The sequence below is a fragment of the Littorina saxatilis genome, linkage group LG8 (genome assembly GCF_037325665.1).
Source record: "Littorina saxatilis isolate snail1 linkage group LG8, US_GU_Lsax_2.0, whole genome shotgun sequence".
NCBI classification, from domain to species: Eukaryota; Metazoa; Mollusca; class Gastropoda; order Littorinimorpha; family Littorinidae; genus Littorina; species Littorina saxatilis.
The window spans coordinates 53,007,370-53,032,268 of record NC_090252.1 but is presented as its reverse complement, the minus strand read 5'-3'; the positions used below and the strand labels follow the sequence as shown (position 1 = coordinate 53,032,268).

The 24,899-nt window shown below is 42.5% G+C and overlaps 1 protein-coding gene and 1 long non-coding RNA gene across 2 annotated transcripts; one reads left to right on the top strand and one right to left on the bottom strand.

Annotated features, from left to right (window-relative positions):
• Positions 1-3,168: 3,168 nt before the first annotated feature.
• On the bottom strand, positions 3,169-24,369 carry LOC138974731 (uncharacterized). The gene is made up of 7 exons (XM_070347456.1): positions 24,257-24,369; positions 20,165-20,488; positions 13,068-13,481; positions 10,260-10,394; positions 4,824-4,958; positions 4,036-4,325; positions 3,169-3,768 (listed from the first exon to the last, which is right to left on the bottom strand). Exons 2-7 carry the CDS (start codon positions 20,391-20,393, stop codon positions 3,169-3,171), a joined length of 1,803 nt encoding a protein of 600 aa, XP_070203557.1. The 5' UTR covers positions 20,394-20,488; positions 24,257-24,369.
• LOC138973825 (uncharacterized) lies at positions 5,416-7,586 on the top strand. The gene is made up of 3 exons (XR_011458174.1): positions 5,416-5,834; positions 6,198-6,346; positions 7,398-7,586. It is a non-coding gene; the product is annotated as an uncharacterized lncRNA (long non-coding RNA).
• Positions 24,370-24,899: the final 530 nt, after the last annotated feature.

Genomic DNA, 24,899 nt, shown 5'->3' with positions numbered 1-24,899 from the left:
GTAAAATCCATTTTCACACAAAACTGCCTTTACATGCGTTACCCATGTGATACCACCTTTTTCGTGGAGGTTGAACAGAGAGAGAGAGAGAGAGAGAGAGAGAGAGAGAGAGAGAGAGAGAGAGAGAGAGAGAGAGAGAGAGAGAGAGAGAGAGAGAGAGAGAGAGAAGTGAGAGAGAAGACAGAGAGAGAGAGAGAAGAGAGAGAGAGAAGAGAGAGGGAGAGAGAGAGAGAGAAGAGAGAGAGAGAAGAGAGAGAGAGAGAGAGAGAAGAGAGAGAGAAGAGAGAGAGAGGAGAGAGAGAGAGAGAGAGAAGAGAGAGAGAGAAGAGAGAGAGAGAGAGAAGAGAGAGAGAGGAGAGAGAGAGGAGAGAGAGAGAGAAGAGAGAGAGAGAGAGAGAGAAGAGAGAGAGAGAAGAGAGAGAGAGGAGAGAGAGAGAGAAGAGAGAGAGAGGGAGAGAGAGAGAAGAGAGAGAAGAGAGAGAGAGAGAGAGAAGAGAGAGAGAGAAGAGAGAGAAGAGAGAGAGTGAGAGAGAGAGAGAAGAGAGAGAGAGAGAGAGAAGAGAGAGAGAGACAGAGACAGAGAGAGAGAGAAGAGAGAGAGGAGAGAGAGAGGGAGGAGAGAGAGAGAGAGAGAGAGGGGGAGAGAGAGAGAGAGAGAGAGAGGTCAGCAACAGAGAGAGGAAGATGAAATAAATAAAACTAAAGTTTTGTTTCAGTCTGTTATGCGTATGCGCCGTATGTGTGTGTGTGTGTGTGCGTGTGTGTGTGTGTGTGTATACTTGTGTAACAGGAACCCCAACACAAGGAAAACAGTGATGCACATCAAACACTTTGTTAGCAAAAGATCACTTGTATGAACCATGCATCACTTTATCAAAGTAGTGGTATTAATACACAATTGCCGTACAAGAGCAAGTACATTTAACTTCATATAGTTTCTATGTATGCAGCAGAATAAAAATAACTCTCCGCGATCACTCTGATCTCAATGTCAAGTCTATCTAATGAAGAAACAAGTCGCGTAAGGCGAAATAACAACATTTAGTCAAGCTGTCAAACTCACAGAATGAAACTGAACGCACTGCTTTTTTCACCAAGACCACATACTCGTAGTTTCGTCAGTCCACCGCTCGTGGCAAAGGCAGTGAAATCGACAAGCCATGCAGAATAGTGCAGTAGTGGTCGCGCTGAGCAGGATAACACGCTTTTCTGTATGTCTATTCTTTTTAGCTTACTGAGTTTGTTTTTAATCCAAACATATCATATCTATATGTTTTTGGAATCAGGGACCGACAAGAAATAAGATGAAATTGTTTTTAAATCGATTTCGGAAAATTAATTTTAATCATCATTTTTTTTTTTTAATTTTCAGAGCTTGTTTGTGATCCAAATATAACATATGTATATGTTTTTGAAATCACAAAATGACAAAGAATAAGATGAATTTTTTTGGATCGTTTAAAAAAACAATGTAATTACAAGTTTTCGAATTTTAATTACCAAACTCATTAATTAGTTTTTAAGCCACCAAGCTGAAATGCAATACCAAATTCCGGCCTTTGTCGAAGATTGCTTTGCCAAAATGTCAATCAATTTGATTGAAAAATGAGGGTGTGACAGTGCCGCCTCAACTTTCACGAAAAGCCGGATATGACGTCATCAAAGACATGTATCCAAAAAATGGAAAAAAGTATGGAGATACCATACTCAGGATCTCCCATGTCAAGTTTCATGAAGATCGGTCCAGTAGTTTTCTCTGAATCGCTCTACACACACACACACACACACACACACACACACACACACACACACACACACACACACACACACACACACACACACACACACACCCTTGTCTCGATTCCCCCCTCTACGTTAAAACATGTAGTCAAAACTTGACTAAATGTAAAAAGAAGAAAAAAAACCCAGTGAAATCTGCATGCTCGGATGAAAATAATCAACTAAATTTGTTTCGAGCCATGCGGAGTTACGAACCCGGCACCTACGCCTTCCCACAAGAGCGCCCTACGCAATTGAGCTATCGTGAGCTCGTCGAAATCTAGCCTCTCTTAGAGGATATAAAAACCCTTGCACGCATTCAGACCGCCGCGGGACGATGTTTCAACCCCAGACATGCGCGTTGACTTACACATTTAATTTCAGTTGAAAACGTCGTTGACAACAACTGAAACGAATTAAAAAATGTGTTATCTGACTAGTGTACACGCCCATGCTTTGTAAAAGCTTCCATGCTTCGAGTATAAAGGTTTTAGGTCTCACTTAGCACATTTCTTCGATATCAAGTGTTAGGTTGAAACGCGCGTCCTCATGCGAAATCTTTAATCAGCCGCTTCACAGGTACATTTTGTTCTGACCGGGTGCCAAAAGCGTGTAAAGTTAATATCTTCCGTTTGCCTACCGTTCCAAGCTACTCACCCAATTTGAGCTCAATTGACCCCAGAGCACCAGAGATACAGTGAAAACTCTTGAAGAACCAACCAAACAAACAAACAGAGCGAATCCTAAATAGCCTATTTATGCTTTGCATAGAGGCGGCTATAAAAAGGAAAAACGTGAATACCCTTCTGCAGACGTCGTGGGGCCGTGTGGACCAACATCGTTATGTATCAATTTCGCTCCAAGCGACTTGCTTATTAACTCCAAAATAAAACATATATTAGAAAATGATGTTTAGAGCCAATACCTAAAGGTTTGTAACTTCTCTCCCTAGTTTGTATGTAAGTTCCTTCAGTTCGAAAAACATGGGTCCGCACGGCCCCACGATGTCTTCCGTGTGTAGTCTAAATTTGACCTTTTTTTAAAAATTTACTTCTGGCTGAAATGTATTGATCTTTTAGGACATAAAAGCTTTTTAGGTGTCTGAGGCATTCTCAAAAGCTCATTAAAAAATTCCAACTGGTTTAAAAGATATTTGCAATTAAACACCCTTCTGGGTCCACACGGACCCACGACGACCGGCGAAGGTTAAAGTCGTCTCAAAACCTTAGCTGACCACTCCACTATCATCACACGTGACAGAGTTGTGGTTGTGATCAAAACCGTTACCATGACAAGGAGTGTGCCTTTAGCTTCGTGCACTCTGATTTGTCAATCTGTGTCTCAATTCCTCATCGACACCCTCTTTCCGTGCTTTTATCACTTTGCATGTTATGATAGTCCTGAGTCCACTGAGTGCCCTGAGATCTGACTAGTTCTGCGATGGCTACCTTCGCCTTCCAGAACAGTCTTGTCAGAGTTGCCAGCACTTTGTGTGTGTCCAGTGGTCTGCTCCTGTTGTTCTGGCTGCTCTAAACTCTCACTAGATCTGTCATGGAAATGACCATCTTGCCCTACACTGGACATTCCCTGCTCTGCTTCAGAAACAGTCATCAGCTCAATGACATTGACCTGCTCTTCGTTCTGTGCACTGCCTCGCCGAAGCGACGTGTTGGCGCCCTGTTGGGTTTTACCTATCGTCTGACCTGCTTGAGAAATATCTTCAGTTTTACTTCCCACCAACTCGTCCGAATTGGATGTGAACGCGCTGCTTCTTCGCTTCTGCGCGTTTCCTTCAGTTTCACTTCCCACCAACTCGTCCGAATTGAATGTGAATGCGCTGCTTCTGGGCGGTTCCTTCTCCATTTCAACACTACTGGTGTAGAATCTGTGCCAGCTTGTCGGATTGTGTCGCTTTGGATCTTTGTATGGGTCCGCTAGCCATTCTGCTGTGGTGAAATAGTTATCTATGAACTTCTTTTTGTTCTCAGCCTGTTTTGGGATTAAAAAGAACCTTTCCAAGATACTTTTTCTGCGGGTTTTATTGTGTGCTTCGTGATTCTTTTCCAGATTTGAATCTGCATAGCCATATGTGTCAGCCTGTTCTGAAATGGATGCCACACGTTCCTGGCGCTCAAAGGTAATTGGTTCCTTCGTGTCATTGTTCACCGGTCCCAGGTCACTCGGAAATTCGCTTAATTTCACATCGCCTTGACTTTTCATCTTACCGCGTGTAACACAGCACAGACAGCTACCCACGCAGCCTCCGCAGAACATACACGTGAGACAGCGAGAACATATGGAAAGCTCAGCATCGTCTGACGTCTCGTCTTCTTCCTCCGTCTTTTCCCCCTCATCCGTGCCTCCCTCCTCCGTTTTCGTATCCTCTTTCTTGTTGCCGAAAGAAATGCAAGGCATATATCCCATGTTGCTAAGAAACTGGCACACCTGGAATAGCGAGGCGAAGAACACGGCGGAAGCGGGAGCACCAACACCCACACCAATAGCGATCTTCACTGCAGGGGAGAGGGGTTCCTCTGCTGGGGCCTCTGAAAGGAACAATCATGAAGGCATGCACATGATAAATAGGCCGTGACAAGACTAGAACATTAAGTACAATGCTCGTGTATAAACGTGAAATGATAGAACCAGCTAGGCCTGATTGCAGCTCTGTCTTTGAAACCGTGTCAGATTGTTGACAGCATTTTGCCATTTTCAAATCGAACATTGTAGGATAATTATACGATCATAGGTAAGCGTTTAGTCTGCTGATCTAAACCACGCATGCCATTATATGCCAGTTTTTCGTGCACAATTAACTGTTTGACTTGACAATCATATTTGATGTAAAAAATGAAATTTAAAATTAAAAACATTTTAAATTCTTTTGTCGAACATCAATCACAGCAACCTACAGTTTTCTTCACATTAAAAGCTTACGTGTACATTATAGTTTTGTGTTTAAGTGGTAAAAAGAAACCATAAATTGGAGTAGCTCCACAAAGAAACATAATTATGTTGTGCATGTATATCCTATATCTGTGTACCTTCCTGGCACAATGGAGGCAGCCAGTCGTCCAGGCAGGCCGGACAATGTCCAGTGCTAGTGTTGCAGGTCTGGTCATCGGCACAATGCCCGCATGATTCCTGGCAGCGTGCACCGTACGTCTTGTTCTCACAGCCTGACAGACATTGAAAGACATGTACATCCTAAAGAATCACCAGATTCTGTTCAGGCTTTTCACGTGGGGTAAGTCAAGGACGTTCCAATGGACAAGATTGTCACCTTTTGAAAGATGTTCATTGTAACCAAGATGTGAAGTACCACTTAAAAGGATCTATAGTTTTGAGGAACTGTCTACCTTTTACTTTGTTTGTTTGTTTGTTTGCTTAACGCCCAGCCGACCACGAAGGGCCATATCAGGGCGGTGCTGCTTTGACATATAACGTGCGCCACACACAAGACAGAAGTCGCAGCACAGGCTTCATGTCTCACCCAGTCACATTATTCTGACACCGGACCAACCAGTCCTAGCACTAACCCCATAATGCCAGACGCCAGGCGGAGCAGCCACTAGATTGCCAATTTTAAAGTCTTTGGTATGACCCGGCCGCGAAATTTTTTTTCACACGTCAGTTGCGGGCTTTCAATCCCGAAAGCTATTTCCGAGTAGCTACGAACGTAAACGGAAGTTCCGATGTGTTCGGATGCTTATCGATTTGAGTTGTCGTTCGTGTCTCGCTGACCCAGTACACGGTAGCGCTGGAATGAGTGCAATCCGAGCTACGAACTTTGCCGATTGCAATCTAGAAATGATCGTCACTGCTGCAGGGTCAATGTGTGAATTAAAAGGATAGAGCGAAAAGAATGCACTCAGCACTCGCTCAATCCATGCTGAGGCTCATAAACTCCCAGCCTGCAGAACATCATACAGACAGCAGTCTTTCTTTCCTCGCACCATTGGCGAATGGAACGCCCTCCCACCACAGGCAGTATCCTCAGCCTCGGACATTTTCCTCTCACTGATTGTCAATCATCGGTTTGGATCAACCAGCAGGTAAGTTATAATTGTTTTTAAAATCCAAGACATGACCATTGCAAACGTGGCCTTTGTAGAACTGAGCAAGATTCATCTGTTGTGTATGTCATGTGTGTTACTGAGTAACTGGGTGTGACTGTGAGTCACCGTGGCAGAGTGTGTGCTTGTTGTGTTCTTATTTTTTTTTACTCAAGTTTACAAAATGCTTGATCTTTAATCTATATGCACAGAATCAAATGTTGCTGTATCAGTGTATGAACTATGGTTGTAAAAAAATAAACAAAACAATTACTGAATTAGTGAGTGATTTGGCTCTGATAGTGCCATTTCATTTTCAAGACATGTTAATAGTTATGTTAATATTGTTATGGTTTTTTTCAGGTCTCCCGAGAAACCAGAGGTGATGTTCATCATTCATACAGCTCCTGTCTTTCAGTTCCAACAGTTTACCTTTAAACATGGATACATGTACTGGAGAGGTATCAGGATGACTTGGCATGGTGCTTTACATTACAGACTACCCCTGAAGAGTAAATTACACATTTATAAGGTATTTGTGATGGTAGTCTGAAGCTATAAACATGCATGTACTGATGTAGATCATTCAGCAGTCTTTTGTTCTTTGTAAATTGTATTACATTTACATTATTACAAGTACTTTGTAGATGAAATTATTCATACATTTGAAGATGCATAGTAATACTGTGCATGGTAATTCACTAATTGGTATGATGTACTTTGTATACATAATGGTACAAATATCTTTATTTTCTCTCTCCTTCCCATCTTAAAGTTTGTTGCAACCCTATACTCATAAAGTGCATTATGCTGTTTGTATGAACATTGATTTGAACTATTGTGATGCAAGAAAGTAAAACATGAAATAGCTAGAATGAAAGATTTACTCATTACTGGAATTATTTTAAATACAGTCAGTCCTTTCCTTGGCTCACAATCACAGATCTGGCCAGTTTTTTTTTATTTTTTACATGGAATAAGAGTTATATAATATAGTAAAACGTATCAACACCCTGACTGCCCCTGCGCAGTGTTAGAATTTTCTGAATGACTTCACATCACATTTCTCAACAAAACTGTAAGGTGTTAACGCTAAATAGGGAATGTGTGTGGGATGAGGGCTCATGCTGTCAATTAAAAAAATAGTAAATTTCCATCACATTCCAGAAAAACCGCTCACATCAGCAGCATAACAAGATATCATGTCGTTAGAAAGGTTCTTGTGGGGAAGTCTTTTTAATTTTAATGATGACAGATTCTTTTTAATTTTAATGATGAAAGTATATAAATAAATGGTTTTCACAGGAAGGAATGATGGCACCTGTAATATTACAGAACGATGTTTACAGTTTAGTTAATAGTTGTCACTCACTCACTGTCAGTATCACCCACACCATTCTCCATCCCACTGATTGTGTGAAGAACAAGTACATGTATTTCTTCCTACCTACCTACCTTCCGGCACCCCCACCACACACCCTCTTCTCAATACCAAAAACATATCCCCATCAGCGCACAGCAAAGTCTGAATGTGCTCAGTAATACATTTTCTTTATTTTCCAGGAAGTGAGGTGCCGAGATATGATGTGCAGGCAGCTTGCAGAGTGGTGCCTGGCTTTGCTGAGGATGATGATCAGATTCAGTCCATTCTGTGCTGACAGAGCTACCAGAACTGACCCACACTGCTGGCATGACCTTTACAGCTGCATTCAACACTTTACTTTTACGCTGGTAACTTTACGGTTGCTCTCTCTCGATTGAGCATTTTTATTTTAACTAAGGGGGAAAAGTAAATGCCTCTGCAGAGATTCGAACCTAGGACCTTGAGATTTTCAGGCCCATGTCCTAATCACTAGTTTTTTTTATTGTAAGATGGATATATGTCTAGTGGATGCAGCTACATGTACAAATGTGCCAAATTAGAACTTGCATTCTCAGCCTATAGTTTTCTTGGGCCATTCATGCGAGTACTAAATATTGTGAATGCATTGGTATTCCTAGACTATCACACATGTGAGACTGCCTTTTCTTACTTTTGTGAACTCACTTTGTTTACCTCTTTGTGTTAATAAATGCAGTTTATCAGTTACCTCTGTTGGTTTCTTCTGCAAGTATGTCAAATGGCCCACACACACCCTCATGCGCACACACATACAGACACGCACAAAATCAGATCTCAAGTGTAAGTATTCTTTTTGCAGTTTTATTTTAATGCCCATAATCAGTCAAACAAATAATTATATCATCACACTTGCACCTAAGCTTAAAGTAGCAGTCCTGCATACATAATGTGTAAATGTTTCAGGTCACCATCTGTCCTGGCTTGAACATGCAATAAGAACACCTCTACACAAACACACGTACACTACAGTCAACTGGCTAGCTGCTTCCCTGTAAGGCATATTTGTCTATGAATTAATCGATTTTCCGCAGACAGCAGCCAGGTAGTGGATCTTTAGTATATGTCCAAGCAGACGGTTGATCTTATTACAACTCATCAAGGAAATGTTTAAAATAAACTGATTCCAAAATCTAACCTTCCAAAGTTCATAATCAATAAAGAAGAATGGTATGTTACTGGAACCCTTTGTTTATGACTTAAGGCAATGTGCGGCAGTAAAATTACCAAACTTAAAGGTACTGAACTTGTCAAATCCAGGTGCATGGATCCCCTGGGGCTTTTAGTCATACCTCAGGCAGCTATCCGTTAGAAGAACTACCAAGTTTCATTGAATTGCACCCAAAGAGTCAAGAACTGCGATTTTTTTACGAATTAATTTTGGACTCTGTCCTGGCTGGTCTTGACCTATTTTTGGATCTAAATTTAGATCAGGTAGATCACCACATCATGCACAAAAAGACACGTCACTGCAAACTATGTCAGACATCATCATGAGTTTGTGTAAAACAAAATGGATGCCGGAATCGCTCATTTGAATCGAACTCAGACCAAACACCACGTAATAACTAGGTTAATTTATGCACTCGCGTGAACAAGAAACTGTCAAGCTTCACAGATGTCGTCGTTGGGTAGTTTTGGGTTTGTTTTACTACCATAGGAGGATTTTTGAACTGTAAATGCACTCAGCTGCAACAAAAACGCAAAACTAAGTCTGTGAGCTGCATTGTGCCTTTAAACTTGAAGAATAGTCAAGGAATAACTTGGTTTTCTGGTTAATTCTTGAAGTGACTTATTAAAATGAATGAAAACACTGTGGATGGATATAGACTGCTGTTGCTATGGAATCTAGCATTAACAACGCCATATGGGATTTCTAGAAAACAGTTTTACAGCAACATCATACATCAGAAATTCATAATATTTAAGGATACACATGTATTATATCTACAATCATAAAGAACGTGGTTTTTTGTTAAAAACTACAGTTGAATTTAAATTAATTATTGTAATGACTATGCAGTAAGAAATTCGTTCATCCTCATGACAAAAGATATCAAAATTCAACTGTAGTCTGTTGTCAAAAATCGTTCTATATGATTGTAGATTGATACATGTGTATCTTTGTGCCAAATATTAGGAATTTCTGATGTATGATGTCGCTGTTAAACTGGAGCGACTTAGATAAGGCAAGGGCAGTTTGATGGCTACAAGATGTTGTTTCTGCCAGGCAAGTGGTTAAGAGTGTTGCAGTGTCTCACTTCAATATCATCGGACTGAAGGAATGGCTTCAAGCAATTGGCAGAGTACAATTACGACAATGTTATGGTCGGCCTACAGTCACCACAGCAATGTAGGATCGCCTCATCCAAATTAAGGTCATGCAGCAACACAAAGGTTACTGAAAAGGCAGTAGGCATCGACCATGAGCTGCCACCACACACTGTTGTCAGTAAATTGTAATCAAAGTGTTACAAACTGCTTATACACAGTTTCAACTTTTAAAAGTGAAAGACACCCAGTCCACAAAACAACATTGACTGCCAACCATACAGCTGCCCACCGAGCCTGGTGCACTCAACATGTGAGGTGGTTACGTCATCGTAGCGCTCAGCTCTTGTTTACAAATGGGTCCCGCCTGTTCTTGGATCCTGCTGATGGACGCATCCGAGTCTGGAGGCATCGTAGAGAGTGCTTTGCAGATGGCGCTGTTCTAGAACGAAATCGTTTGATAGGGGCTCTGTGATGGTCCGGGGCGAGATCGCCTTACGTCGTAGGACATCTTACTACCGATTAGTGGGAGATTAACTAGTGATCGCTGCCGGGAAATCAGAGGGTTGTCTAGAGTAACAAGCTCTGGTGTTGTTTTCGCTGGCATGTTTGACGTGACATTTTCTCGAGACAGTCCTCAGTTCTTCAATAAAACAATACAGAACAAATTAAATAATTTAATCTTGTCATTTCTGTATGGTATGCGTTTGAAAAAGTGGTCCTTAACTTGTTTTCAAGGGTATATAGCTGTGTACCTTGTTTGCACAATGGAGGCAGCCATCCGTCCGTACAGGCCAGACAATGTCCAGTGCTGGCGTTGCAGGTCTGGTCATCGGCACAATGCCCGCATGATTCCTGGCAGCGTGCACCGTACGTGTTGTTCTCACAGGCTGACAGACATTTAAAGACATGTGCGTCATCAAGAATCACCAGATTCTGTGCAGGCTTTACACGTGTAGGAACGGCTGCACTAGGCAAACGCCAGGTCCCCGGCTGTGTGCCACTGCGACCCACTGTTTCCCCCCAAATCAGAACTAGTGTATCTCACAGTGCTTATTTTCCCAAAATAAATGTTTAAGGGAAAGCGTAAGTATTCATTTTAACTTACCTCTACCTTTTAGGGGGGGGGGGGGGGGGGGGGTCCTTCACGCGTTCTGGGTCGGGTTCCTTCAAAATGTGTTGCGCAATAAGTGCAACTGATCAGTTTGAGACGTATTTAATTAAAACATCAACAACAAAAAGTACTTTCGTGAACAGCAGTTTAATCATATATCATTCATTCATATACATCGGTGTCAACTGGTCATCAAAACATGATGCAAGCTTTATTGCTGAATTAGCGGTTTCCACTGACTTCGCATACACCAGCAACTCTATATCGTGGCAGAAACTGAAGTGAAGTTGACCACACTTCGTCAAAATAACAACAAATGCGTTCTTCTTCTGCCATCATGTATGTGTTGGCTCAAATGGTCATAACTTCACAGTTTTTGGTGCACAATTTGTTCACCTTTTCCATGCTTTTGTTCGGCTAGGTTCTTGGTAAACTTTTCCACTTTGGTTTTTTTTGTAAAGTACGTCTAAGTAAAGACTTTTAGTAAATAACATGCTCAGTTTATTATTCGTGGTGTTGGACGTGTTTTTATATAGGCTCAGAGCTTTAAGTCTGTCATCAGCCTTGCCACTAGAGTTGCAGGTGTATGCGGACTCTGTGGAAACCGCTAACTCAGCAATAAAGCTTGCATCATGTTTTGATGACCAGTTGACACCGATCTGTCAAGACGAAGATGTGTACGAAGATAAAGACGCTAAAAGACGTTCCAAGAGTGTCTTCCAATCGTAAGTCAAAGCCCCCCAAGAATTTATCACTTACAACCTCCCTTTTGCTACTAGTACTAGTTTTAAAAAGACTATGTCTCGTCCACAGCACTCGGATTAATTCAAACTTAAAATAAACTTATTCGCGTTGTGTCGGATCCGACAACCGTGCTTTGCGTTGCCGACACGTCGGATGCTTCAATCCGACGGATGTAACACATTTTTAACAATGTAACCTGCCCCGCTGACCAAGGGAAACAACCTTCGCAGTAAACTTAAGTCTTTCTACTGTGGTTTCATTTCTGTTCACAGTTCATTCCCTTCAATTATTGTGAATAATGTTTGATTTTGACCTTAATGATGATGATAGTGGAGACAGTATTCTAAATTCTGGTGACGAGTTTGTGCCAATGGACAATGATTTGGGTGGTTGTTTGGACAATGACAGTGTCGATCATGACATTGTGTATATTGAACCCACTGACATAGACATTGTTTTTGTTGTTTTTTTTGCTTCAAAGTGGGTATTTTTACTGGATGTGAAGACAACAAAAGTTATTTTGTTTGTTTGTTTGTTTGCTTAACGCCCAGCCGACCACGAAGGGCCATATCAGGGCGGTGCTGCTTTGACATTTAACGTGCGCCACACACAAGACAGAAGTCGCAGCACAGGCTTCATGTCTCACCCGGTCACATTATTCTGACACCGGACCAACCAGTCCTAGCACTAGCCCCATAATGCCAGACGCCAGGCGGAGCAGCCACTAGATTGCCAATTTTAAAGTCTTAGGTATGACCCGGCCGGGGTTCGAACCCACGACCTCCCGCTCACTGGGCGGACGCCTTACCACTAGGCCACCGTGTTGCGGTAACAACAGTTATGTACTTTCAAATGTTTCATATGTTTTCTTAAAGAGCAACTTTCAAAATTTGCAAAAGTGTAAGGTATGTAAGGTTATCTTGTGTTGTTGATTTCATTTTTTGTTTAAATGGCTCAAAATCATGCGCCGGGCGAAAAAACGGGGGACAATTTAGATGCGCCTTCAATGAGTTGAACACAGTGTGACATTGCATATATTTCTGCTTGCAAAAGCAGCACACATGGTAAACACTAGCGTCCAGTTGAACACTATGGTGTTCACCATGTGTGCTATGTTTTCTAATGCAAACACACTCTTTACATCTAAAGCGCAATACTAACACAATGTACAATCTCTCCATAAAAAAAGTTACAAGGCCAAGTCATCTAGCTGCAGTATCGAGCTACATTATTTAAAATGAACAAATGAGATTAATTTGTTCTGGTAGTCACCAGCGTAAAACTATAGTTATCCAAGAAGTGGCTAAGGGGTCCTTGTTTTTGATTCTATGGTGGTAGTTGTACAATAAATCAGCTTGGTACTGGTGATTGTGGTAGAGGTAATCAACCTAATTCTTCTCCACTGCCTCCTCTCTCCCCGCCATTCTTGATTCCTCCTGCTCCCAGTATGCAAAAAGAGCCGTGACCCAATAACTTCGTTAAGTTTTCTCTGACCAACACATATTCTGTAAAAAATCCCCCGCCCCATAACTCCCACAATCCCGTCGTTCTCCCAAGCTCACAACAGGCAGCAAATGTCGTGACTCCGTATCTTGTTATTTTTTAATTTGTGTACTTATTTTTAACTAAACAAGCCTCCATCCTCCTCATCCACCCTCGCTCAATTCTGCCCAATCTAAGAACACCCGTACAAAATACGCCTTACCTAATCTCACGTGGCACTCCGGGGCTACTTCCAATTGTAACGGTTTGCTGAAATCAGTCCTTAGGCAGTAGGTGTCGACGCTCCAGTTGCCGAATGAGGAAAAATCCATGACGAAATTGAACTCGAGTGTGAAATGCTCGTCTGTCTTGCTGACACAGCCGCATCCAATGGTCCCTGGAGTGAAGTTTCCTTGGCAGGCTCCTGGTGACGTGATGTTGACGACGGTGCACATGACCGATTGCCTCCCCGTATCGTTCCACCTGATCACCTCAAACCACGCCTCCCGTCTGTCAGGATCAGTTCTACAAACGGACGGCCATGTTGAGCGATCAAGGGTCATCATTAGCTTGGTATCCTGGCCTACCTTCCACTCACTCGGACACGTTAGATTTCCTCCGTATTTCATCGTTGTACCTGAGAGACAAAAAGAGAACTTTATCTAGCTAGGTATGAAGATTTGAGTCTGGGACATTACTTACTGTCTGTCCTTCCAGTGAGCAAACACATTTGTGACCCTCCACCACGGAATGAGTCGCATGTCACCTTGGCATGATTTTTATATTTTTACATTTTCTTCAAGAGTGTTTTATGCTCTGTCCAATGGTGAAAACCGTGTTAGAAAAGAGCGAACACTTTTTGAGTTATAAGCTTGTGACCAAGGTGACCCTCACATTGATACCTGACACCCCCGGGATGTACACTCAAAGGAAAAGGTTAGGGACCGCCCTTGAAAAAACCAGCTGACTTCATCTGTGCCAAACTCCTTGTTCCTAAGTTTATAAAACCAAATGGCTGTCAGGCCGTACACACCAGTGGGTGAGCAATGCTGTGTTAGCAGGAAACTTGCTCGGGATCCACGGAGGCCTGGCTAGGGCACGAGACAGAAACTGCCAAACTGCAAAAAGTGGACCATTTTTACGCTGGTGCGTGGGCAACCCTGGGCGGGAAAGATGAAAAATTCGTTATGCACGTGCAGGGGGGATGTGTTGAGAGTTAACTGTTGTCACCAGTTAGGCTTTATAGCCCCGCGATTTTCCGCCAGCCACCATCTTCTCAATATGCCTCCCAGACGAAAGGTGACCACCTTCAACAAAGCCCGGGCCATCGCATGGCTTCAAGACGGCGTAAGCAAGCGAGAAGTGGGCAGACGACTTGGAGTGTCCCATTCTGTCGTGGTCAGGTTGCATCAGAAGTTTCAGGCCACCAACAGCGTTCTGGAGAGTCCCAGGTCAGGACGGCATAAGAAGACAACACAGCGTGAAGATCGCTTCATCAGAAGACAAGCTCTGCAGCAGCGAGGCACCACTGCAAACATCATCAGGGGCCAGCTGAGGGTGGCAACAAACACCAACGTCAGCACGAAAACCATCCGCAAACGCCTGCACGAAGTTGGCCTGCTATCACGTCGTCCAGCTGTACACCCACGACTGACAGCAGCTCATCGACAGGCTCGTTTGGCCTTCTGTCACAACCATGCCAGGTGGACACGCCAGCAATGGGCCGATGTGCTGTTCAGCGATGAGTCCCGCTTTAATCTGCACCATCATGACGGTCGGGCTCGTGTGTGGAGGCGTCAGGGTGAGCAGTACAACAACGGTCTGGTGCAGGAGAGGGTGGCATTCGGCGGGGTCTCCATCATGGTGTGGGTGGCCTTCAGTTTTCGACACAGAACCCCCCTCTACCACATTGTTGGCAACCTGACGGGCCAGCGCTACAGAGATGAGACTGTCGCCCCTTTGGTTCTACCCGCTCTGCACCAGATTGGTGTGCAGGCTGTGTTCCAGGACGATAACGCGACACCCCACAGAGCGAGGCTGGTCAACAACTTCATCCGGCAGGCTGGTGTCACCAGGATGAACTGGCCGGCCTGCAGCCCTGATTTCAACCCCATCGAGCACCTGTGGAATAGGCTGGACAGGCGAGTGAGGAACAACCACACGCCCCCAAGGAACCTGCAGCAACTGCTTCAGTTCCTGCAAATCGAATGGCAGGCCATTCCCCAGGCCTTCAGAACTGCAGGAAGCTGGGAAAATCGATGCGGAACAGGACTGCAGAAGGCATCGAAAAACGCGGCGGACACACGTACACCCATTACTGAACTGTTCGGAACTTGCACATTTTGTTTTCGACCCCCATGTTGTTTCAGAGCTTGTTGACACGTAATGCGTGAATGAAATGTCACCATATTTTGGAAAAAGATTGCAGAGATAATGAATTAAACATGTTAAAAATTTGATTCAATTTTGTTTGGTGGTTTGGAAGCTGTGTTTGTTTGCGTAAGTGGTCCCTAACTTTTTCCTATGAGTATATATTAGGCCTAGCGCAGAACCGCGTGAGGTGACATCCGACTCATTGCGTGGTGGAGAGTCACAATTATTGTTGCAGTTCTGGTTTCATAGAATAATGCTAAAGAGAATGTTGATTTCCTTTTTTTTTTATCCAAACTCGATCTGAAACAAACTTACCCCTCGCCCACTCAGTCTCATTCTCAACACTCTCAACATTTTAAGATAAGAAAAGAGTGAGAAAACAACAACACAAAACCCATAATAATTCCCCTTTTGACCCACTTGCAGCCAACTTGACGCCAATATATTCTGGGCTGACAAACACGTCATTTCTCTTCTTTGTCTCTTGTTAAATTTTAGTCAGCAAATCTAGTAGGCAACAACTTTGATCGAAGGTCGGATAGATTCATAGGATCAACCTGCAAACTGTGACTTCATCTGACAATCGTCAACAAATACACTAACGCTTTTATATCAAAGACGTTTCAACATACCGTTAAACCCTATACTCCGCCTCACATGAGGTTTACAGAACGATGACATCTTTCAATTAAACAGCAAAACCAACCTTATGGAACACACTCGCAATAGCATTGAACAAAAATAAATGAAACAGATAACTTGAATCAGTATGTGTGTGTATAATGTTTTGCAGTACATTATTTTGTCAACGGAGACTTTCGTTGCAGATAGATTTTCACTTCACAGCAATACTAAATTTGTACGTGAAATGTTTCAACCTTTAACTCCGAGCTTGAATATGACGTCAGTTCATCTTTTGTCATCCCAGATCGTTTTGTATTTCTGTCAGTTTGATTTTCCATCACTGTGTTCTGTGTGCGTTTCGAGGGACCAGATGTGTTGAGAAAAGCATCGTCATTTCATTAATTGCAGCAAAGATGCTGAATCTGAAATAAAAGGAAGTGTAAAGAAGGATTTTTGAATCTTGCGAGACTTTCTGAAAAACGAATCCTCCCTTGAAAGAAAATAAAGATGTCTGCGTTTCGTTTGCTTTGAAGGAAGGGGAATTTTATTTTGAAGCAATCAAGTAAAAACGCAAGTCGCGTTGATAAGCTTGTTTGTTGTTATTCTTTCTTTGCAATTATACCGTAGATTTATTCGTAGGCATTTTTAGACCTGTTAGGAAACGAAAAAAAATTCCTTTGAATACAAACTGGGACAGAAATTGGGATCGTTTGCTCTGGAACCGCAAAGTTAATATGCACACAAAAGAAAAAACTGCACAGAACCCGAAATCTGGCTGGAGGTGTCATATTGTTTTCATGAGTTTGGAAGAACAACAATTAATTTTCCTTGCACTCCGACCGACCACCGCCCCCCCCCCCCCCCCCCCGACAAAAAAGCCGTTATTTTTGTTGTTGCGACACAGCAGTAAGTGATAAATCTTCTCCAGCAAACATGTTCATACTGTGAACTTGGAATTTGACCAAAAAAAACAGCCATATCTGTGTCGTTCCTGAAGGTAATCAAAAGATACAAGTATTGCTGCGTCATAAGAAATAACGGTCAATGTTAGGTGTGGCGGAAAAAAAGAAGCCGACGGCAGACCTGTGCACATCTACGTTTTCTCAGTAATTTCTCCGATTTTTATATGCAGAATACGGTGCTACAGACTTTTAATTAAAATTCCGAAATTCCGATGTTTTACTCACACACAAAAATGGGTGTACTTTTTTTTCTGTTTTAAGATGTTTTGACCTATTAGTTGGCCGTTGCGCTGAAAAGACGTTTTCCGATTTACCGGAAGCGCGCGTGTTCTCAGCATTGAGTCTTTGTTCTTAGACTTAGTTCGTCCAGCGTCTGCGTGGCAACTTGTGATTGAAGTGAAACATGGAAAAGAAAAAAAGAGTGCGAGATTCAGATAGAGAAGAGGAGACACCAGCTCTGTCACCAAAGAAGAAGAAAACGGCACAACAGTGCTGGAAGTCCAGTTATTCTCAAGACAACCTGCTGGCAAACAGTCCAGTGATGAATGAATGTCAGAATGACGAGACCAAAGACATTTTCAGAACAAATGTTGCAGCAGTGCTTGTTAATAAATAGTAATTCCCATTCTACTGCGTCATAGTGTTTCAGTTTGTGTGCTTTGTGAGCAGAATTATGTCTTGAACTGTCGTTACAGCTTACAACTGAAACATTTTAACAAGAAGGGCAAAGCCCATACGACTCACATGCTTGACCTTGACCTTTACATGACCTAAACCTAGCAATGACATCATACACTAAGAACTGCTTTACACATTTTTCCTACCAAAATACCCAAGGTCAAGGTCATCCAAGGTCATACAACACAAAGCTGTTAATTCAAGACATAGGAAGTACAATGGTGCTTATTGGCTCTTTCTACCATGAGATATGGTCACTTTTAGTGGTTCACTACCTTATTTTGGTCACATTTCATCTTTAAAGCCAAGCTAGCAGCCGTACACCACCATTAGGCTGCCGCACTCTCCCCCGCTGCATTTACGCCAGTCTTCTGGTACCCAGCAGCGTAATCGATCAAGATCAAGATCAAGATCAAGATTTCATAAGGGTCAAAGTGACCTTGACCTTGATCATATGTGACCAAATGTGTCTCATGATGAAAGCATAACATGTGCCCCACATAATTTTTAAGTTTGAAACAGTTATCTTCCATAGTTCAGGGTCAAGGTCACTTCAAAATATGTATACAATCCAACTTTGAAGAGCTCCTGTGACCTTGACCTTGAAGCAAGGTAAACCAAACTGGTATCAAAAGATGGGGCTTACTTTGCCCTATATATCATATATAGGTGAGGTATTCAATCTCAAAAACTTCAGAGAAAATGTGAAAAATGTGAAAAATAGCTGTTTTTTAGGCAACATTTATGGCCCCTGCGACCTTGACCTTGAAGCAAGGTCAAGATGCTATGTATGTTTTTTGGGGCCTTGTCATCATACACCATCTTGCCAAATTTGGTACTGATAGACTGAATAGTGTCCAAGAAATATCCAACGTTAAAGTTTTCCGGACGGACGGACGGACGTCCGGACGGACGGACGGACGGACGGACGACTCGGGTGAGTACATAGACTCACTTTTGCTTCGCATGTGAGTCAAAAACTACTGAAATTTGGTTTGTTTACTACTGATGAGCGTTTTGAGTGTGCATAGTATTGCGACGGGAGAGCTATGACAGTTTTTATTTGTTTCTCTAATCCAATGACAAAAATATGACACTTCCAGCAAGCTTTAGGAATTTGTGTTAGCATTTGGAAGGGGGGGGGGGGGTGCAGTTACAGACCAAACGATCCAATTCTTTAGCGATGTTGTAATCAAAGGCGGTTTTTTTTAAAGTTACTTCACAAAGCAACGCTTCAAAGGTGGCTACGTGCACATGTGCGGTAATTCAAAGGACAGAACATGAGAACAACAAGCTTGTCCCTGACGGGCGCAGTGGCGTGGTGGTAAGACGTCGGCCTCCTAATCGGGAGGTCGTGAGTTCGAATCCCGGTCGCTGCTGCCTGGTGGGTTAAGAGTGGAGATTTTTCCGATCTCCCTGGTCAACTTATGTGCAGACCTGCTAGTGACTTAACCCCCTTCGTGTGTACACGCAAGCACAAGACCAAGTGCGCACGGAAAAGACCCTGTAATCCATGTCAGAATTTGATGGGTTACAGAAACACGAACATACCCAGCATGCCTCCCCCGAAATCGGCGTATGCTGCCTGAATGGCGGGGTAAAAACGGTCATACACGTCAAAATCCACTCGTGCTAAAAACATGAGTGAACATGGGAGTCTCTAGCCCATGGACAAAGAAGAAGAAGAAGACACGCTTGTCCCATGCGACTTGCATTTTGACGTGTAAGCTGTAGCATCTCCCCACCAACAAGCGTACATCTTTTTCTTCAAAGGGAGAATTCTTCATAAACTTATTTCCTGTACGCTTTTTTTTCTGTTCGTATTTTTATGCTTCAATACTTTTCTCAACACACCTCGTCAGGCAAAACACTCGCAGAACACAGTACTGGGAAATTGCGCTGATTGGAATAGGAAAAGATCTGGGATGATGAAAACTGAAAAGACGTCATTTTCAAACTCCTGGTCACACCTATCAGAAAAAAAAACAATCTAAGATATCGTCAACGTTAAGGTTTTTGTGAATCGAACAAGATCATGCTGCGACCCTAACATTTTACGAGGGCCGACCAAACTGGGGTTATTTCGGAAGGTCATCAAACCCCTCAAGTGGACGGGCGCCGTGGCGGGTGGTAAGACGTCGGCCTCTTAATCGGAAGGTCGAGGGTTCGAATCCCGGCCGCGGCCGCCTGGTGGGTTAAGTGTGGAGATTTTTCTGATGTCCCAGGTCAACTTATGTGCAGACCTGCTAGTGGCTTATCCCCCTTCGTGTGTACACGCAAGCACAAGACCAAGTGCGCACGGAAAAGATCCTGTAATCCATGTCAGAGTTCGGTGGGTTATAGAAACACGAAAATACCCAGCATGCTTCCCCCGAAATCGGCGTATGGCTGCCTAAATGGCGGGGTAAAAACGGTCATACACGTAAAATTTCACTCGTGCAAAAAACACGAGTGTACGTGGGAGTTTCAGCCCACGAACGCAGAAGAAGAAGAAAAAAACCAGGTGCCTCAAGTGCGTCAAAAAGAAAAAAACAAGATGGCTACACGCCTAATTTTTCCTTATGTTTTAACTTCTACGAAAAGAAATGGTTCCGCAAACAACATTCTAATATTCAACGGATAGCGACACTTGTATGAAGCAATGTCTGGTGCTCATTTAAAAAATGTAGAAATAATTCCTTACATGCCACATTCAGCTGAATGCTTTTCGAGTCGGTGTCACCAATCCCCCGACCGACTGAACAGGTGTACCTCCCCATGTCGTCACACGTGACGTCCGACAAGGTCAACACGGCCTCGTAGGTCCAAGTCCCCAGCCTCTGATAATGCATTTTATTAATACCGAAAGTAACGTTCCCAAATGTATTACTCTCTTTTGTTATGGTAACATGGCCTTGTATTCGTCCGAACATTCTGCAGGTCAGATTGAGTGTTATGTGGTCATCCCCATCGACTGTGATTGTATAGTTGTGTCCGTCGAGCGTCAGGCTTTCCACTACTGGTGCACCTGCAATTGAAAGTGAAAGTAAATGCCTTAAAGGCATATGTACGCGCTCCCGTGTTTACAAAGTGTAGTTTCCCCATAATCGATGTCAAACGCACCATAAGACCATGTAATGACGATATGTCGCCATGCGCGGACCATATACATGCATTGCAGCTTGTTTTAGAGTCTCAAAAACTTTGGATGTAAACAAAGACGCGGAGTTATTTCCCTTGCGTCAACGCTACCTCTGTTGGCAAATCTATAAATAGGACGATCCAGATCAAAATGAAAATTAACATATCTCAACATTGAAGGGGTCCTAGACCACAATATTTTGCAGGGAACTTAATTTAGCATGTCTCCAGCTGTTGGTAAAGCAATTAGCGTGTATAATCATCGAGTACATATGGCTTTAAAGTTCAACATCTTATAAATTGTTTGCTTTTTGTTGTACATATTTTTGTTAATTACTCAAAATGCGAAGATGGTAATGAAGAGAGAGAGGTTTTTTCATTATGCGTTGAGCTCTAGCTTTTCTGATGGACACGTGGGGGAATTCGGGGGCTCTGATTGGATGGTCTCACACATCCCTTTTCCGATCATCAAAGCATAACGCTACGGAAGTCAGCCATGTTTGCCAATATCCAAAAGCATATCGGCAATAACAAAGACGCATGGTTCCGGTTTCTTCCACGAATGAAGTACACGCATACCTCGCCAGATTTGTTGCTGTGACTAGTCGACAGTGGATGCCATTTGCTTTGTATGTGTTTCTGTTGTTGCTTACTGTACATGACATACATTACGTGTAAAATCAAGTTCTTTGACAGGCAACACACCTTGCAAATTTTCAGAAGCTGCAATCTGAAGCGACCTATCTCTGATTCTAGCAGACGATCTCTCCAATGTTTAACACAAAATCAGCAAACTCTCCTGTCACATAGAACGTCCATCGTATAGTGCAATGTTGAAATGAAGTTACCGGTCTGAAAGATTTAGTCGTTTCTTCTGAGACAATCTTCGTTCTCTTATCATCTACAGATTAACCGCAGTCTTCACCACGCGAATTCCCAACAGAAGTCAGACTTTCGAACATACAGTATACGTAGGCAAGCATGATACGTCATGACGTCATATGATTCCTAGCATAATGACGTAATGCTAAACATCCGGTTATCTCGAGTTTTCTCCGCAATACATGTCCGTGGGTTTTTCAATGTTCGGTTATTTCCGTGGCTTCATGCGGAAAGGGAACCGTCGTCTGCAATCAACGACATGGACCATTCTGGTACTTGTTGCTGACAAAAACATGATTTTAACACAGAATTTAATGTCAGAATAGCTATATAAACGCACTTGTGTTTTCATCGTAGCAATAGGGTCCGATATTTAGACTCGAACAAGTATAATGCGACTCGTCTTCGACTCGTCGGCATTATACTTGTCTCGTCTAAATATCGGGCCCTATTGCTACGCTGAAAACACAATAGCTGTTAATAGCTTCAAAAACGCATTGAATAACGTGAACGTTAAGTTTTGTATTCATCAAACATCACCCCATTGTGACCCAAAAATGTGACGAGGGTTAAAGCCTGTCCTTAATTGGACGAAGTCGATTACGCGAAGTATACTTCGCGAATCTGGCCACACGGAACTTTAGTACTGAGTTTCCGGTAAACAGACTTCGCGAAGCTGGCCACACGGAACTTTAGTACTGAGTTTTCGGTAAACAGACTTCGCGAAGTCGTTGCGAAGTCGACTTCGGGCTAAATCAAGGACCGCCTCAATCAAACTTAGGTCAAGCTGTGAGATTATTAAACGCTGGAAGTGTGCACAGTTTCAAAGGTTTAGCTTCAAAACATCTGTGATAACGTCAACGTTAGGTTTTTATGAATGGGACATGACCCCGCTGTGATCCTCGGACACACGGACGGACACTGCATGCTGATCAGTACTAGGATTCACCGAATACTCAGGTGAGTCAAAAACAACAGCAACAACAACAACAAAAACACCAACAACAAAAACCACCACCAACACATATTAAACATAATTATACAGGGTGGTCCAAAAAAGCGCCCTATATCATTTTTGGTCTAATTTTTGCTGCAAAGAGAGATTTAGAAAATGGCTTTACCAAACAATAGCAAAATGATGGCAAATTATGCATTGCAAATTTGGTAGAAATCGGTTTGTCCTTGGCAGTTTATAATGTAATACTAAAATAATAATAATAATGACAGCTTATGTAGCGCAAACCACAGTGAACTATGGTCTCCGCGCTTTACATATTAAATATGAATTAAACCATACTATCTAAACATCAAATACACATACATTCAAACAAAATAACGTAACAATAAACTTACAGCAACACATTATCCACTTATTCTCTATCATGCAGCCTCCTCTTCCGTGGCGATAGGTTCATTTTACGACGCACTGACTTCCCTTGGCCACCCTACTCCCCTGATCTCAACCCACCCGACTACTTTATGTGGGGTTACCCAGAACAGAATATACGCCATCAATCCCCAAACCCTGGCAGCTCTGTGGGACGACATCAGAAGGGAAATCAGGCGCATACCAGCTTTCAGTTGACATGATTGGACGAGTCATGGACAATTTCAACGTTCATGTTGAAGCAGTTCTTCTACGAAGAGGAGACTGGATAGAGCATATTAACAACTACTAAGAACAAACTAATTTCTACCAAATTTGCAAGACATAATTTGCCATCATTGTGCTATTGTTTGGAGAAGAAATTGTCAAAATCTCTCTTCGCAGTCAAAAATGAGATCAAAAAGAAAACGGCGCTTTTTTTTTACCACCATGTAGATCTAAAACAGGCAAACAGTATAAGAAGAATTAATCTAATTAATCAATTTCGCACGTATGTGTAATCATCCACGTACTTTTTTTTAAATTCATTGTTCTATTATTATTACTAATGTTAGCAAGTACATTATCGCTAAATATTAGCAAGTTCAACCTCTCCCTCTCTTCTCTCTCTCTCTCTCTCTCTCTCTCTCTCTCTCTCTCTCTCTCTCTCTCTCTCTCTCTCTCTCTCTCTCTCTCTCTCTCTCTCTCTCTCTCTCTCTCTCTATTTTGTTGATGATGATAATGATGTCGACGATGAACATGATGATGATGGTAATGATGATGAAGTTGTTGTTGTGTGTGTGTGTGTGTGTGTGTGGGGGGGTGTGTGTGTGTGTGTATGTGTGTGTGTGTGAGTGTGTGTGGTGTATTGAGTGCGAACGTGATTGCAGGTATGCGGCGCGCGTGTGTGTGCGAGTCGAATTTTCTGTTCCTTTGTATAATATTGACATACATGTACATTTCAATGTTCTATTATGCATTATGTATTCGTATAGGTAACGTTGTAATTAGTAATACTGTATGATTGCGATTGACAATTGTCCTGTTTAATAATGTCGTTATTTGTATGTCTTAGTTTAGCAGGGACAGATTGTAAGACTAGGCGTGAGCCTAAAATCTCCATCCTTGAGTAATAAAGTTCGTTCGTTCGCTCGTTCGTTCGTTCTCTTTCTCTCTCTGTCTCTCTCATTCTCTCTCTCTCTCTCTCTCTCTCTCTCTCTCTCTCTCTCTCTCTCTCTCTCTCTCTCTCTCTCTCTCTCTCTCTCTCTCTCTCTCTCTCTCTCTCAAACTCACGGACGCAGACAGAAAGACATACATGCAACAGGGCATAACAGACAGACAGGTAGACAGACAAGTAACAGGGCATAACACACAGACCGACAGGCAGACATATTGTTCGTTACATACCGCAATGTTGCTCGTCACTGCCATCGGCACAATGGTCGTGTTTATCACAACGTTTGGAATAAGATATGCAGATAGATTCATCCCCGCATTTCCACCGGCCCGATACACAAGCCCAGTTTCCTGAAGATATAAACAATGATAGCGCAGAAGTGTCAGTGGCTGTAATTCTCCATTTCCATGTGTCAGAAAGATAATTCCATGAACACGATTCATGACTAAAACTGAACAATATTTTACCTATTATTATATTTACATTGGAGAGTGTTTTTGTGCGTGTCTTACTTAAGGGGAAGGTTAACCCAATACAAACTCGAAAAGCAAAGACAAAGTACGGCTACAAAACAGAGCTGTTTTCAACCATTTTTGCCCCGAGTGTTAATGCTAGATCTAAAGTGAATCTGCAGACAAACACTAGTTCAAAAAGTACACTTTTGCTGTAACAGAATGAATGTTAATAGCCTACATGTATGAGCTAACGGTACCAACATTTTCAAAGCGAAGTAAAATCAGATTTAAACAGACAGTACAAAACGCTGATGCCCGATGTGTAAAAAAAAAAGCAAGTATCTACTGTGGTTTGGCCTTAAAAGACTGTGCTTTCGTTTTTTTCTGAGGTCATGATGTTCGATGAGAGCAGTTTCTC